This window comes from Halichoerus grypus, chromosome 2, assembly GCF_964656455.1.
Source record: "Halichoerus grypus chromosome 2, mHalGry1.hap1.1, whole genome shotgun sequence".
NCBI classification, from domain to species: Eukaryota; Metazoa; Chordata; class Mammalia; order Carnivora; family Phocidae; genus Halichoerus; species Halichoerus grypus.
In genome coordinates this window covers 187,847,710-187,864,077 of record NC_135713.1, presented here as the reverse complement: position 1 = coordinate 187,864,077, position 16,368 = coordinate 187,847,710, and the positions used below count along the sequence as shown (strand labels likewise).

Below are 16,368 nucleotides of genomic sequence, written 5' to 3'. Positions count from 1 at the left end.
TTATTTTTTAAAAAAGATTTTATTTACTTATTTGTCAGAGAGAGAGAGAGAGAGAGAGAGAGAGAGCAAGAGTGGGGGGAGGGGCAGAGGGAGAAGCAGGCTTCCCGCCGAGCAGGGAGCCGGATACCGGGCTCGATCCCAGGACCCTGGGATCATGACCTGAGACGAAGGCCGACACTTAACCGACTGAGCCACCCAGGCCAGACACTGTGTGACAAGTCTCATGAGGTTGGCACCTTTCCCTCTCATCCACATTTTCAGTTATTCCAGAACAGCCCTGCTGAGGGACCCAGTGCACTGAAGGGGGGGTTCCCCTCTTCCCTCCCTCACCCCCTGCCCCCAGCCTCAGAGAAACAGAATGGAGAGCAGCAAGCAGCTTGATTCATAGACTTTATCAGCTTTTTCTCACCCCCAGCGGTTTCTGCAGACACCCGAGCCCGTCCGGGACACGCGGCTCACTCTGGCAGAGCTGGGGAGCGGCGGGGCATCATCAAGGCGAGGGGCGGGCGGCGGCGGACCCCAGGGCTTGAGGAGGGCTGTGGGAGCTGCGTGAGCAGGCTGCCGAGCGGGGAGGGAGGAAGGGTGGCCACGGGGAGAGGAGTGCACGTGGGCCGCTGCAGGGAGGAAGCGGGGCGGGCGGGGCAGGGGCTCTGGTCACTGTCTGTAGGGGATGGAGGAGGCGACTCGGTGCCTGTGTATGTGCGGCTGTGGGCGGGGAGACCAGACACATCTTTTCTGTGGCAGGAACCAGAAGGACCACTGTAGAAAAGGGACTGTACAACATAACCTATGATACAATGTTTACATATGATACAAGGCTCTTCCCCTCTTGGAGTTTTAAAAAATAAATTTACAATTCCAGAGCTTTTGGTAAAAAATATGTACACCCTCGGAACAGGAACAGCAGGGGTTTTCGCTGTCGCCGCCGCTGCCTCTTCAGAAGGGAAAGGGGGGGGTGCCAAAAAGGGGGGTGAGGCTGTGCCAGGAAACCTCACCCGGTAGCTGCCAGGAGCCCTGCGCCCCTCAGCCCTGGAGGCCCGTGTGGGAGACGGTGGGGAGACACAGAGCTATTAAAGGCGTCACCACAGTCCAGTTCCACCTTGACAGGCTTGGCCATTGCCTCCCCTCTCACTTCTGGGTACAGGGGTCCGCCCCCCCCAGCTCTGATGGGGAGGACCCAGGGGGAGTCAAGACAGGGGGAAGGCTAGAGACCATGTGGTTGGTGTCCCACCAGAGAGCCAGAAGGGAGATGACAGCTCCATTCTTAGCAGGAGACACCCCCAAAGCAGGAGGGTGGGCCCCAGACACCTCCAACTCCTGGTACCGCCACGTCCCACCCCACAATGCAGAGGGAGCATCCTGTAGGCAGCTTAGGCCTGTGTTTCCCTGAGCATCTTTTACCCTTTCATTGGAGCCCACCCAGAGACCTCGGGGAGACCTGCGAGGTGGGGGCTCCCAAGGGCTGACAGGTTGCCCCCTGCCCCACAAAGAGCTTCACCCACAGGCTTGGGCATGCAGGGCAGCAAAAGGAGCTGAGCAGGGAGTGGTGAGGGTGGGGAAAGCATCCCACACCACCGCAGGGCAGAGTAGACCAGGGTAGCACCAAACAGGAGGACCCCTCTACACACAATACCCTCCCTCAATTACCAGATGCACTCCTGCTTCTTAAAGGGGACAGGTGCACACACACGCACACAGACACAAGGGCGATATAATATTCCAGGGGGGTACATCCAGGGGTCCCAGCCCTGACCAGGGAAAGGCCGGACGGGGGGGAACGGAAGGCTGCCAATCCCTCCCACGATTCCGCTCTGTGAGACAGGAGGGTGGGCAGCTTTCCTGCCTGCTTGGGAGGAGGTTGGAAACTCCATCTCTGGAACAGACCTCGATGGGAGGTGACAGAGGAAGGAGCACTCTGCCCCCCTTCCCTGCAAGGGCAGGAACCAGCAGAGTATGGTTTTGGCTGGAAGGAGCAAGGGGGAGAGGGCTTCAGCAGGATGAACAGGCTTATGAGTCCAGGGGTAAGTCCATCTGACTCTTTCCGGAGGGGCAGGAAGTTGCTCCAGTGGAAAGATGTCAGGGGTGGGTTGGGACATCGTGCAAAGTGCTTGAGTGCCAGGTGCCCGAGGACCTTGGTGGGGCGCCAACCAGCACCTCTGTTCTCACTGACTATTAGCCTCCAGCTTGTAGGAGAGCTCGAAGAGGAGGTTCTGGTTGTCGATGACCTGGAACTGGCGTACATAGGCCTTGGTCTGCAGGTGATGGGGGGAAGCCTCCGTATCCAGGCCTGGGGGTGTGACGAGAGAGAAGCGCTCAGGCTCCCAGCATCCCTTCTCGCTCTACTGTGCATACCAGCCGGAGGACAGGGGTGTGGATCGGGACAAGTGCTGGGCAGGAGGGCTCCCAGGGAGGCCAAGGAGAGGGTGGAGAGCTGACAAGTTTAAGAAAACAAAGAACCGAGCAGGGACTCCTCCCGGAAGCCTCCCACTCAGGCAGAACTCTATCTGTGAAACTCTCAGAATCCCGGGTACTCACAAAGGGGCCGGCTCCGGTATTTGCGGATTGTCCTCACTTTTTCAGCCACTGAATGCTGGGAGATGACAAGGAATGAGCCCTAAGAAGGGTACAGAAAGATGCTCCCCCCTCTAATGCTCCCCCTGCTCCGTTCTCCAACTCTGCTGGTTTGACCCTGCTCCCTCCAGGGTCTGATTCTGGAGGGTGTCTGAAGAACCAAAGGAGGGGTGTAACGGCCGTGAGGAGAGGTGGAGTTGTGCCCCCCCACCCCCCAGATGCCTGTCAGCTTTGCCTCCCCGTGGGCAGGTTGCCACAGCAATGCCACCAGGGACAGTCAGGAGTCTGTCGGGCAAGCTGGGCACCAAGGAGGAAGGCTGCTGTCTTTAGGGGGCTGCCAGGAGAGGGGAAGGATGCCAGCCCCCGCGCCCAGGCCAGGGTCGGCAGTGGTACTCACCAGCTTCTCGATGTTCACCAAACCATCGACAAGGGTCTTACTCCCCTCATGCAGGAAAGTCAAGTCTAGGGGATGGAGGAGAAGCCCATGTGAGGAAGAAGAGAGGAGGTCCAAAGGGCCCTTCCCCTCCCCCACAGCCCCTCACTAGGGGGCTCCTGTCCAGGTGGGCACTCAGAGCTGAGTGCCAGGGGTTGAGAGCCAGAACTGGGACACGGAGAGTGTGGCTAGAAGGGCACAGGAGTGACTCTCACCTTTGAGGATCAGAGGCACGAAGGGAATCACAGGAGGTTTCATCTTGGAGATCACTTCTCGGTAGCTTTTGTGGTTCCTGCAGGGGTCCTGGCGTTCCACGGAAGAGAGGTAAAGGGCAGATAGTCCCAGTGCACCTTAAAGAAGTCCCCTACTCTTCCCTCATCCCCCTGCCCGAGGTCCATCTCTGATCAGAGAGGGGCATGTATGGGTGTCTAGCTGGGGGTGAGATGGGGAGGGGCTTGACTGTTCTCCCTTCTCCAAGGAAAAAGGGGGCAGCAATCCTCCCACCCCTCCCCTCCCAGCATGGGCTGGGGACAGTCTCAGGCACTAAAAACCTTGCAGGGAAGCTTGAGGAAGCAGGTTAAGGGGAACAGAGGGCCTCTGGGGTACAAGTCCAGGGGCAGATAAAAGAGCTGAACCCACTCACTGTCAGGTTCTCAAATTTGCGGAACAAGTTCTTGAATTTCCCTGGCAGCTTCTGCAGAGAGTTTGAAGGAAGGAGAAGGAATGTCAAAGTGGAGCTCCTTGGGTTTCACGGCAGCTCTGGCTAATCCCCACGTGTCAGAGGGGGAAGGGGCCTGGCTGTCTTGCAGGGGGCTGGCAAGCTGGTGGGTGGGGAAATAGAGTCAGCCCTTGGTGCGGTCTGGGGAGCTGGAAGCAGCCCAGGGGAACGAATTATTCTGGGGCATTCGAGCCTCTGCTTAGGCATACGCCATGCACGAGGGGCCTCACTGAGTGCTGGCTGAAATCCAGCAGCCAAGCCTGCGACCTGGCCTGGGCTGCCTGCCCCCACTCCGGCGGGCATTCCGGCTCTTCACGATTTTGCACAGACACAGGGTCCATTAGCTAAGCCGCGTGCCCCGGGGGCTGGATCTGCCAGAAGAGGGCGCCTCCTTCCGCCCGGCACAAAGGCGGCCAAGCGGCCTGCAGCAGCCGCCGGAGGCCGCACTGGGGTGCACCCGGGAGGCCAAGACCCCACCCCACCCCACAGCCGGGCCAGCACAGGCGGGAGGAGAGGAAGGAGAGGAAAGGGCAGCCGTGTCATCACCTCCCAGGTGAGGCGCAGGCGGCTGACGGCGGCGTTGTCCAGCCCCATGACCACGGCGTAGAAGGACAGCAGGTCCTGGTTCTGCTTGCAGCTGCGGGGGGGGGGGTGGGGGGGGTGGGGGGGGTGCGAGGCGGGGTCAGTGCGCGCCCGGGGGAGGGGCTCCGCGCTCCCACTCCGCCGCCCGGCCGCACTCACATGGCCGCGATCTTGAGGAACTTCTTGAGCAGCTGCGCGCGCTTGCCCGGGGCCTCGCAGAGCAGCACCTCGGTGGCCACCCAGTGCGTGACCTCGCTGCACCGCTGCAGCAGCAGCTCCAGGTTGGCCGTCTCCCGGCGGCCGCGCTCCCCGTGGAACACGTAGTCCACGAATTCCAGCTGCACCCACGGCGGCGTGGCGGAGCGGCCGCGGGCGCGTGGGGACGGCGGCCGTGGGCAGGTGGCGGCGCGGGCGGCGGAGGGCAGGGCCGGAGGGCGGGCGCGGGAGGAGGGGCAAATGGGAAAAAACGGGGCCAAGACAGGTTGCAACAGAGATTGGGGGGAGGGGAGCAACATTAATCACACTCTACTATCTACCGAGCACTTCCTAGGTGCCAGGTCCTTGAACCACCTGATAGACATTATTGTGACTGCCTTATTTTCTTTCTTTAATAGAGAACGGTTTAAAAGTACTAACCATGGATCAGGTCCTATGTAAGACCCACCTTACTAAGGGGGTCTCTCTCTTTGCCTTTTTTTTTTTTTTCAGATGGGGGACCTAAGTCTCAGAGGGTCTGGGGTGAGTTAGGGAATTGCCCAAGGGCACCCTGCCAGCCAGCCTTCTAACCCCAAGTTCAGCTGCACGCGGTGCCCGTCTCCAGGCCCCCCACGTTGGCACATTTCTCCCTCCAGGCCCCCAGCCCAGCACCAGTCACAATCCCCACCTCGTGCACACATCGGAAGAGCTCCCAGTGGAAGGCAGTAAGGTGGTTGGCAACGTCCTCGGGCTCCACTCGGTGGATCTCTGTGTCTCCAGGGGAGACCTGGATCTCCTCAGGGAGGGGCATCTGGTGGCAGGCAGGGGCACAGGGGCTGGACTCCACTCTGGGTTTGTGAGGTTCTGCCCACAGCCCCTCTGGGCCCTGGCTCCCAGCCAAGGCCTCGCCACGGGGTTCTTACCAGGGCCTCAAAGCTGTCCCGCGTGCAGGCAAACAGGTGGCTGTTGATGCCCAGTGTGGTGAAGACACAGTCTTCAGTGGGCTGGAGAAGGACCTTCTCTGCAGGAGAACGAGCTGCTCTGCCTCAGCCCCGGCCACCTGCACCCTCACAACCCCCAGCCACTGTCGCCATCCCGTCTGGAAACTCCTAACCCTGCACAGACACGTTCTAGACTAATGGGACTCGTGTTATGTTATCACCAGTTTATGCCATATTTATCTGAAATTTTTCAGATCATGATTTCTCTTGCATTCATAACCTCCTTTTTACCCCCAACATTCTTTCACAGCTCTTCTCTCATTCTATCATCCCGATGGCACTGGAACTTTTTTTTCTTGCCTCAGAGGAAGATAGGGCTCTGGCCACATGGCAGGCTTTCTGCCTTCTCACAGGGGTTGGAGGCCCACCCTGTGTTTTTAACCTCAAAAACGTAGCATCCTCAGATGCTCTGGGAGGTTAAAGAACCAGATCCCAAGGTGAGGAAGAGATAATCACCTGGATCCGAATCCAAGTGTCTTGGACCAGTGCTTTCCAAACTTTAATATGCATAGGAACCGCCTGGGAATCTTGTTAAAATGCTCATTCTGAATCGGTGGGTCTGGAGTACGGTGTGAGGTACTGCAGCTTTAATAAGCTCCCAGGTAGGTGATGCTCATGTGGCTGGTCCCAGGACCACACTTCGGGTAGCCAGGGCCTACAATTCGTCTTTACCCCTGCTCCAGAGCACTGGGCCTGTGAGTTTCTCCTCTCCTGCCCACCCCCCTGCCCAGCTCTTCCCGAGCCTCACCTCCAGAGGAAGCCACAGCTACCAGGATGAGGGAGTCCTCACGCCCCGCAGGCTCCTCTGAGTACTGCAATTTCTCTGTCACAGAGCCCAGGATGTCCTGCACAGATGCCGAGAGGCGGCTGCGGATGGTCACGTAAGAGTGGTCAGGCATGTAGACCCGGCAGAAGACTGAGCAGAGACAGGAAGGTGGCTTTGCATTAGAAGGCAGAATGATAGCGCTGACACAGGCCCCTCCAGCCCACGTCTGTTTCCCAGCCCATCTCACCCCTAACCTTCAATCGGCTGGCTTCTAAGAAACAGGCTGTCGAAAGGACAGGTTCTACTACACCAGGAGACTCCACCTAAGGTGCCCTAAGACTCAGAGGCCCCCGAGGGCCCTCTGAGCCGTTCTGGAAGCTCTGCCCATCTTGATGCCCACACTCACTCTCATCAGAGCCCCGGAAGGCCACTCGGGTCTGCAGACAGGAGTCGATGCGGCGGAAGTGACGGAAGAGTGGCTTCACTTGCTTGCTGGGTGGCTGGCTTTCCTCTGGGATCCTGGCATGGACACAGCTGGGCGTCAGGAAGTCCTGTCACGCATATGGAGCGCCAGGCAGGCAACATCAAGCAAGGGATTATCAGAACCGAGTCAAGGATGCACCAGCACCAGGTTCAGAAAGTGGTGAAGGAGGTCAGAAGGGAGACAATGACCAGCATGGGACAACTGTCCAAGTGACCCAGATCATATGCGACCTCTTCCATGAATTCTCTGATCCACCCCACACACCAGGAAAGGTCACTTTTGGGCATCAACTGCTGTAGGACACTGGCCTAATATTTGTTTATGTGCATATCTTATCTCTTCTGCAAGACTGAGAGCTTTTGAGGGCTGGGCTTAGTTCTTCCTGGATTTTTTTTTTCCACCCTCCAGGCCGAGCACACTACTTGGCACATGGTGGGTGTAGGTCATCCGCTGTTTCCTGAATTTTGCCGACAAGGACTTCACAGCCTGGGAGGGAGACAGACGTGTATACGGCTACTTCTAACACGAGACAGGAGGTGTTAGGTGATCTAACAAAGGTACAAGGAGAGTTCTGTTGGCATGAGGGAGGGGGATCTTTCATTAAGAAGATGGTATTTGACTGGAGCCTTGAAGGACAACAGAAAGAGAAGTGGTACAGGGTGGTCTTTCTTGGGTGCTCACAGGGGTTGGAGGCCCATTTACATGTAAATGACGGCAGGAATTTGGGGTTGGGAATGCCCAGGAGTTCAGGGAATGGTGGGGTGTATAGGGAGTGTCATGGGGGCTGGGGGATGTGGGAGATGAGGCGGGAAGCATCAGCAGAAAGGCAGGGGCGTTGAATGCTGTGCAAGGGTGTTACAATTTTGTCTTGTAGGCAATAAGGAGCCCTGGATGTTTTTGAAAAGGGAGCATGATGTCGTCAAACTGGAAAGATCTCTCTGGTGTCAGCATAAGAAGGGAGAGGACACAAGACCATGAGCTGAAGCCCTGGGCAGGAGGCTGTGGCAATAATCCAGGTGAGAGCTAATGAGGCCTAAACGAGGGTCGTGGTGGTAGGAATGGAGTGGAGAGAGACTGAAATGGTCAGAGGGATGGATGGATGGACGGATGGACGGATGGACAGATGCAGTGGAGTCCTGAAGCTGGCTCACATTGGCTCATGAGAGCAGATTGTGAAATTTGGTGAGATTCTGCCTATGGGTTTTTAAACAGCCATTAATAAAAAAAAATGTTTTATAAACTTCTAGCCAAATTATTACCACAAAAGGTAGTATCCTGTTTTACTATATTTTGCTATTATCTATGCTCTTGATGTTATTTACCTCTCTTGGATTTGTGGGGTGAAAATACTACGTAATGGCCTGCTACCACACATTTCTTCACAACTTCACATTCAGTGACGTCATGTCAGTAGCTGGAAATCAGCCAGTGAGAGAATTCACACCATGGGAATCAGCAAAAGCTACAAATAGGGGCGCTTTTTTTTTTTTTTCTCCCTGAAGTGCTGGTTGTTAAATATGTACCAGTACACCATTGGATTAACAAAGAAATGGATGAGAGAATGGACAAGAAAGTGACTGGAGGCCATGCTCTGTGCTACCCTCTAGCAAGAGAAAGGGGCTGAAATAAAACCACATTGGAGTCAAAAGGCCAGAGGCAGTTCCTGTGACAGAGGAACATGGGGGACTTCTGTCCTATCCCTCCCCCAACCCATTCCCCTCACTTTAGCTCCACTGTTTCCACAAGCTGGTGCAGCCTCAATGTGTCCTCTCGGAGGTCCTGGTAAAGGGACTCATCCTTCATGATCAGCAGGTACAGATCCTGGGGAGCAGAGGAGAGAGAAGATAAAGGCAGGGGTCTCATCCCAAACTTTGCTACCGGCAAGGGCTGGGGCAGGGTCTCCATGTCTTTGAACATAGAGGAACCATATAAACTGAGGTCCACTGGCATCTTCTCCTTCCAGGTATCCAGCTTGAGGAGTATGGCTCCTTCAAAGGAGCCCCCTTCCAGAGCTAATAGCCTGCTCACCCGCCTTCTCTTCCCAGGCCCACCTTGATGATGTGGCCGGCCCCCTCTTCCTCCTGCAGCAGCCCCTGGTAGGTGTCCAGGAAATGAAGGAGCATGGCTAGACAGGCCTGCTTCCGGCCCAGCCCCTCAGGGCCCTCCATGCCTCCTGCCCAAACAAAACTGACCCCTTAGTTAAGAAAAAGCCCTGGGCAGCCAGACCCGAGGAAACTGGGAAGGGAGATGAGAAGCAGGGGGGTAGCTAAACCCTCCCAAATATTCTCTAGGTCTGGGGCCAGGGAGAAGAGAGGTCGAGGGGTCCCTGGAGCCAAGACCCCTTCATGCCCCAGCCTGGGCTTTTGCTCAGAGTAGGTAGGGATGGCACCCACTTGACCACGTCCATCTGACCACAACCTGCCTGTTTGAATTTCACCTGGAGATAGCCTGCCTGGACTCACCCAACCTCTGACCAGCCCATAACCTGGAGCTGATAAAGGCCAATGATGCTTACCACAAACCTGACCATACCTCAGTGTAAGGCCTGGTGTTTCTAAGAGAGCCTACGGTATTCTACTCAGTGGCCTGACATGTACAATTAGATCCTAAAATAACTCAGTGTGAGGCCCTCTGCTTACATGAGACCCTACGAATAGCCTGGCCAGTGGCCTGTCTCTAGCAGACCCCACCGAAGCAGAGCCGTGACCTGATGTTTACATCAGACCCTATAATAACCCACTGGGCAACCAGATGTTTAGAGCAACAATTCAGTGGGGAGAGAGGCTCTCTTAATAGAATAATAACACCTTACATTTGCACAGGGCTCTGCAGTCTCCAGAGCACTCCCACATCAACTATCAGATTGATCTCCACAGCAGCCCCATAGGTAGGCAGGGCAGGTGTTATTTACCCCCTTTTTACAGAAGAGGAAACTGAGGCCCCAGGAGGTTAGGTGGTCTGCCCAAGGTCACACAGCTGGTGAGTAAAACCCCTGGAATTGAAACCCAGGTGTGTTTCCTAGGGAAGCACCCAGGCCCTGATATCACATGTGGGGTAGGGGGAGTGGCTTCCTCCTGACCTCCCCTATTGCAAGCTCCATAAAAGGATATTACTGGTGTAGCTCCTGCAGAAATTTCTCCGTGGGGAGGAAGAGAGAATGGGTGAGGACGATGTCATCCAGCAGGATATCTGTAGAGATCAATTGGCGCCACTGATGTCAGGCGGGCACTCCCAGGACCCGACTGGACACTCACTACCCACCCCCTTGCCTCCTAGAGTGAGTTTTCCTTAGCCAGGCTGGAGCCCCAGCCACCTGCCCCGTCATGCTCTGCACAAGAGCGCGCGCGCGTGCACACACACACACACACACACACACACACGTGTGAAGGTTCTGGGCAGCCGCTGCGGGGGTGGGGTTGGCAGCTGCCAAGGCAGCTGGAGGGAAGGAGGGGGCGCCCTTTGATGGCCACGCCCACTACTCTTCAATGCATGTGGGAAGCTGGTCAGATAATACACCAAGCTTGAGATCTGCCCCAAAAAGAGGTCGACCACAGAAGTGTCTCTAGACAAAGAACTTGTAAACACAGAGGTTAGGGTCAGTGGGGTGTGTGTGTGTGTGTGTGTGTGTGTGTGTGTGTCTGTATCCCTCCTCCCCTCCCTACTCCCTACCTAAAAGCTCTGAGTTCCAACTGGGCAGGTGAGAACCAGCCCCATTAAAAAGGAGAGGGAGTGACTGCCATCTCTTTGATCCCAAAAGCCTTTAAATAGAAGCCCTGTGTCCTCTGGATGCCCAGAGATGGAAGGGTTAATGACGGAAGGGTGGAGGGGAGTGGCTCTCACCACCTTTTTCCCTTCCACTCCCCCATCTGGGCCTGGCTCAGCCAGTCAGCCAGGTACAAGGTCGCCCTGACTTGCAGCCAGCCCTGGGGTGGGGCAGGGCAGCCTGGCACACAGAGACAGGCAGGGCGCAGGGAGGGAGCCAGGTGTCCTCACCAGGACAGGTTAGGGCCAGGTCCCCAGGCACTGCCCCAGGACAAAACCAAGGCTTCTGACGTCCCTTGGCTCACCATCCCCTGGCCTCTGTTTCTAGTCATGAAGGTAGAGGAGGAGAACCAACACCAGATCCTCTACTCAACTGTTGCATTTCACAAATGAGAAACTGAGGCCCAGAGCCGGGAGGGACTTGCCTGGAGCTGGAGTAGGAACCCAGACTCCTGAGTCTTTGTTCTTTTCTCAATATGCCCGAGGCAAGCTGCGTGTCAGGGTAGAGCACAGAGGTTAGATAGGGCTGCTTAGATGTTTGCCAGCCTTTGACTGGTTTGAGGATAACTTCTGTAAGTCCCCCCTCCCACACAGTGTGGGAGGAAGCCAAGATGGCTTGAGAACATTGCTTATGTTGGAGAATATCAGAGTGGTAGGTTAAGGTGATTCTCATTTACCCTGGGACTAGTTTGAGGTTCCCCAAAGCAGTTACTCTGGGCATCTAGCTTGTCAGCCCAGGTACTAGGGTGACAATCAATTCAAGAGTCCTTCCCCACGAGAGACCAGGCAGAGTGTGTGGCACCAGATCCCTGTGGAAGGGGAAAGACAGATTCTCCCTTTTCCTCTTTACCTTGCTACCCTGCTATGTTCATAAAGTGAGTCTGAGAACCCCAGCCGTGACCCCTGGCTCCAAAGATGGCGACAAGGAATAGGGATGCCCAACGTCCTTCCTATCTATCTCATGGGAGAGCCAAGCCAGAGCAAAGGAAGAGGAACATGGGGCAGAGTGGGGGAGATGCTGCTATGGGGGCTACAGTTTGGCGTCTGTCTCTTCCAAGCCAGGCTCTGGTCCAATGCACAGACTCCCCAGGGAATGTGTCATAGAGACACAGGGTGTGTGGTGTAGGCGGGAAGTTATGGTTAGGAGAGCTGTGTGTGTCTGATATTTTTCTAATTAAATCCAAAAGGTGTCAGCTCCCCAGGGCAACGACAACTGAGCCAAGGAGAGGACCCAGGTCTTGAGAAAAATCTAGGGGAGCAGTGTCCTATTCCACAAGCCTAAGTCCAGGCTCCCTGCAGAGGTCTAAGAGCAAGGTGTGAAACCCTCATCTTTAGGCCCTCAACCAGGGCTCCCATCCTCAGACCCTGCTGGGTTTAGTGAAATGCTGAGAGGCAGACCTAAAGACCCATCGGTCTTCTACCTCCACCACTAACCAGCAGTTTGGGGCCTCAGTTTCCTCAAAGTCCCCTTAGTAGGGGTGCTGGTGGGGAGTGGTGAAATAGCATCATCATTTAGGGAATAAGCTTCTCAGGGTGTGGCTATTATTTTTTGAAGAGGCTGTGTGTTGAGGCCTGTCTTGGGAAGGGCGGGAGTTGGAGGGGCTCAGAACCCCCCCAGGATGCTGCAGGGTCCTGATGTCTGTCTGCCCAGCCACCTCTCCCCCAACAAACACCTTCTGAGCCAACCCCCAACTAGGACACCTCCTTCCCCCCCAAGCTGCTAAGGACAATGCATCCCTTTGCCCGAGTGCAAAAGGCAGCTTGGGCCCTGAGCCTGTCTGGCACTGAACCACTGAGTGGGCCAGCCAGCCCTGTGCTGTGGGGCTTCTAGACAGAATCAGGGACTCCTAGAAGGTCTTTCAGGTCTTGGAAAGCACGTCTTGGGGTGGGGGTGGGGGGGTAGAGCACATCTTAGTGTGTCAGGCCTTAATTTGGGGCCACAGAAGGAGGTAGTCAACACCAGGGACCCATGAGAATCTGTGGGTAAAATGTCCAGGAGAAAGGAAGGGTGGCTTAAGGAGAGAAAGAGGTTCAGCTTCTCTGTGGGTGAGGCTGCTACAGGGAGGAAGGGGGCACTGCTGCTTCCCTTCTGCATAAGGGTCTGTTCCTCTCCTAGGCCGCTGCCCCACTTCAGCTGACCGCTCAACCCCACACCGAGGCTCCCGGCATAGCGCCACCCCCACTGTCCAAGGGCAAGGAAGAGGAACCAGGTAGCAACCCCCTACTCCGGGATGGATGAGCCTTACCTGAGGCAGCGCTGTCCCTGGTGGCCCCTCCGGCGAGCCGCTCCAGCACCCGGTTCAGAAGATGCTCCGGCCGCTCGGGGGCGCCCAGGGGGGCCCAGGGCGGGGAGGTCAGGGGTTCGCCCGGGGACAGCTCGTCAGAGGAGTACGAGGAAGGGGAGCGCAGAGGCCCCCCTCCCCCGAGCGGCCCGGGCCCCGGCACCTCCTCGAGCTGTAGCCAACAGGGCCCCCCGCTGCCGAGCTCCTCCGCGACCCCCGCCGGCTCTCCCCCTTCCTCTTCAGGGGGCGGCTCCAGCCCCGGCTCGGCGGGGGGCTCCCGGAGGAAAGCGGGGAGCAGCAGGCGAGACACGCTCTGACGCCGCTGCAGCGGCCGCAGTCCTCCGGTTGGACCGCCGCCCCCGCCAGGTCCCCCGCCCCCGCCAGGCCCGCCGCAGCTTCCCGGACCCCCGCCGGGACCTCCCGCCACCGTTCGCCCCGCCAGCTGCGACGTCTGCTTCTTCAAAAATTTCTCCAACGGCTTCATGCCCCCCCCCCCGCCCCTCTCCTCGGGGCCGCCGGGGGACCCAGGTGTCCCAGGCGCGGGCGGGGGGGGCGGGGACACGATGCTCAGAGCCTGAGAGGCAGAGCGGAGGGCTGTGCCAGGCGCCGGACTGGGGGCCAGAGGTGCCCGAGGCTCGCTGGCCGGGGTCCAGTGGCCAGTGGCCCGGGGAGGTGCCAGAGGGAAAGAGTGCTCGCTCTTAGTGGCCCCCCATGTCGGCTGCAGCCGGCACGCGGCCCGGAGGGCGGGTAGGCTGCGGGGCCAGTGCCCCGGGCTCTGCGCTCCTGGGCCGGGCTGCGGCGGCAGAGACAGCGGGCGGAGCGCAAGGCTGAGCGAGGACGCGGCGGAGGCGGCGGCGGCGGCGGCGGCTGCGCTCCTGGCCGGGGGGAAGGTGGCAGAACTGAGACCGCGCCCCCTCCTCCAGTCTCCGCCCAGTCCCCGCCCCTGCCCTTTCTGGACCCGCCCCCTGGGCCGCGCGAGGCTTGAACTTGGGCGCCGGGGCTGGCCTCGGGGGAAATAGTAAGGGGCTGAATGGGATTGGCGTCAGGGCAGATGCAGAAATTAAGGGCAAAAGTGATGGAGTGATTTACCAATGGAGAGTGAGTCCTGGTTTGGGGGTAACAGGGGCTCTTAAGTATCATTTCAAAGAAGTAGAGCAGGTGTGTGGCTTGCACAATTTGGGCTTACCTGTACTCAGGTGAGGCCTACAAAGATTGCTGATTGGGTGTCCATCACTCTCAACCCCGACAGTATGTTCTGTTGCCATATTTGTGGTCTTTACGTTCCTTCTATAAGAGGGGCTGGAAAGGCCTGGGGTGGATTGGCATTGGCACTGGGGGCGGTGCCCATCTGCCCTTTCTGGTAGGGCACAATAGGTGGTGAGGGCCTGGCTTGTGAGAGGCGGGTACCGGCAGGCAGGTAGGATCCAGGCAGGGAACAGCAGGTTGTGGCAGGTCTAGTTGGGGTGAGGAGAAGAGAGAGGAGGCCGGGGGGAGGGGGGGGCGCGGGAGATGAGGAGTATAAGGGCACCTGAGCCCAGCTGGCAGCAGGAGACAGCAGGGCCACGGAGATGAGTGACAAGCTCTAGAACTGCCATCCAACATCATTAAGCATAGAGAGCCCCTCCGGTGAAGTAGGGAAAGTGGTGCCAATTTGCACTCTCAATGATCTTTATTCCTGATACCTGTGCCAGGAGCATTCTGTCCCTAAGGATACACTGCCCCAGAAGGAGGAGGTGGGTGTAGAGACACACTCAGTGTAAACACATCAAGGTTAAAGTAACAAGGTGGGGGAGTGGCACCAGGTTCCTGAGGGATTGAAGCTCCTTGGACAATGCCCCACCCCTGTTTACTGTGCAGGGACCAGGCAGGGACAGGAATGCTAAAGGCTGGGAGTGGTGGTTGAACTGAACAGGGTGTGTACTACACACATGTCACTGTGTGTGCATATCTGGTCCTATGTGTGCTAGAGCATGTGTTCACAGAAATAAAGCTTTGCACACCCATCTGTGGATTTGGAAAGGGAATAGTAAAAGGGAGAGAGCAGTTTTGGCTAAGAAGCTGGAATAGAGATCCAAGTATCAGCTTGCTGGGCTCCCTTTATTGGACACCCCACTATCCCTGGGGTTATGAGGAGAAACTGGCTGGAGTGGCTAGGAGCTCCCCAGGCATTTTGTGAACCAAATAAGAAGAGGAGAGGGCTCCACTCCCAGCACATGCCACAGTTACCAGATTAAGCTGGTTGCCTTGGTAACCTCTCTGGGCAGGATTTGGGATTGTCGGTTAGGAAGGGGGAAGAATTGGGGAGTGTGGAGGGTGTGGGGGCTGGAAATAAAACAGGCAGAGACACTTCTGGAAACTGAAAGCTTGGGGAGTAAGACCCCAGCACCCCTGCAACTACTCAAGGATATTGGACAGAGACTAAGTTCAAGGACTTGAATCAGGAAGGAAAGCCAGCACTGAGTCATGGCCCTCCTAGAACAGTGGTTCTTGCCCCAAGTGCACACTGGAATCCAGGGGAACTTCTCAAAAATACTGATGCCTAGGCCACACTCTAAACCAATTAAATCTTTGAGGCAAGGCCAAGGTTTCTGGTATTTTTTAAAAGATCCCCAAGTGGTGCTCGCTTCAGCAGCACATATACTAAAATTGGAGCTATATAGAGATTAGCTTGGTCCCTGCACAAGGATGACACATAAAAGATCCCCAAGTGATTCAAATAGCCAGGGTTGAGGATCACTGCCCCAGAGGGACAACCCAACCCAAGTGGGCTGCCAATGCTGGAAGACAACTTCAGGATTTGAAGTTCTTACTGTTCTGGATCGCCCACAAGGTAGTAGGCCTGTGCGTTGACCCCACGGGGGGGGGGGGGAGGCGGCATGGAAGAATTATCAAGAGTGGTATCATTAACAACTGTGAGATGGTGGCAAAACAACTTTGAGCCCAGACCCTAGAAGGGGATGGGGCAAGGCTATCTAAGGCTGATCTGTCTGCGCTTTGTACTTCCTTTTTGCCCACCAAGAGGCGGACTGGTAGGGCAGACAACCTGGGAGCTTTGCTGAGCTTGAGTTTCTTCTTGCGGAGCTCGTTACCAAGGCAACAGAGAGCAATGGGATCTAACTGCAGGACCAGGGAAGCAAGAGGCAGGGGTGAGGGGGAAGCATCATAACAGTCATTTCTCCTGCCAGTAACCTACCCCCAAGACTGGCTGGCATGACCCCAGGAGATCAGGCTCATAGTTACCCATCACCCTGTGGGGGAGGAGGAAAGCAAATAGACATGAAGAGGAATTAGGGATAGGGGTTAAGAGTCATGGTCCGCGAGCTCAAGCAGCAGCACCAAGGGATGCAGGGGGAGTCGCAACTATTTTAAGGTATACTATGATGTCCATGCCCCCAATGTACAAGGATTTGTGGTAACCAAGAACAGATGCCACCAGCTCCACATTCAGTTCAATTGCTCCCCCACACCAGATCAACCTCTGTAGTAAACTTCCACCCCACCCAGGATCTGGAAGAAAACAAAGCTAGGAACTGACCTGTGCACATCAAGGGCCCAGTGGCCTTGGTAACTGGCA

General features: G+C 56.7%; 1 protein-coding gene and 1 pseudogene across 2 annotated transcripts; one reads left to right on the top strand and one right to left on the bottom strand.

Annotated features, from left to right (window-relative positions):
- Positions 1-373: 373 nt before the first annotated feature.
- On the bottom strand, positions 374-13,669 carry RAPGEFL1 (Rap guanine nucleotide exchange factor like 1). Of its 2 annotated transcripts, none has more exons than XM_036079994.2 (15): positions 12,759-13,669; positions 9,861-9,939; positions 8,802-8,937; positions 8,474-8,571; positions 6,673-6,785; positions 6,249-6,416; positions 5,423-5,520; positions 5,188-5,310; positions 4,464-4,642; positions 4,269-4,359; positions 3,648-3,698; positions 3,220-3,307; positions 2,969-3,033; positions 2,536-2,614; positions 374-2,287 (listed from the first exon to the last, which is right to left on the bottom strand). In XM_036079994.2, exons 1-15 carry the CDS (start codon positions 13,276-13,278, stop codon positions 2,163-2,165), a joined length of 2,013 nt encoding a protein of 670 aa, XP_035935887.1. In that variant the 5' UTR covers positions 13,279-13,669; the 3' UTR covers positions 374-2,162. The 2 variants fall into 2 exon arrangements, with proteins under 2 accessions (XP_035935887.1, XP_035935889.1); XM_036079996.2 differs by having other exon boundaries at positions 2,536-2,590; positions 12,759-13,666.
- Positions 13,670-15,410: 1,741 nt separating this feature from the next.
- Positions 15,411-15,507, top strand: LOC118527908 (U6 spliceosomal RNA; annotated as a pseudogene).
- Positions 15,508-16,368: the final 861 nt, after the last annotated feature.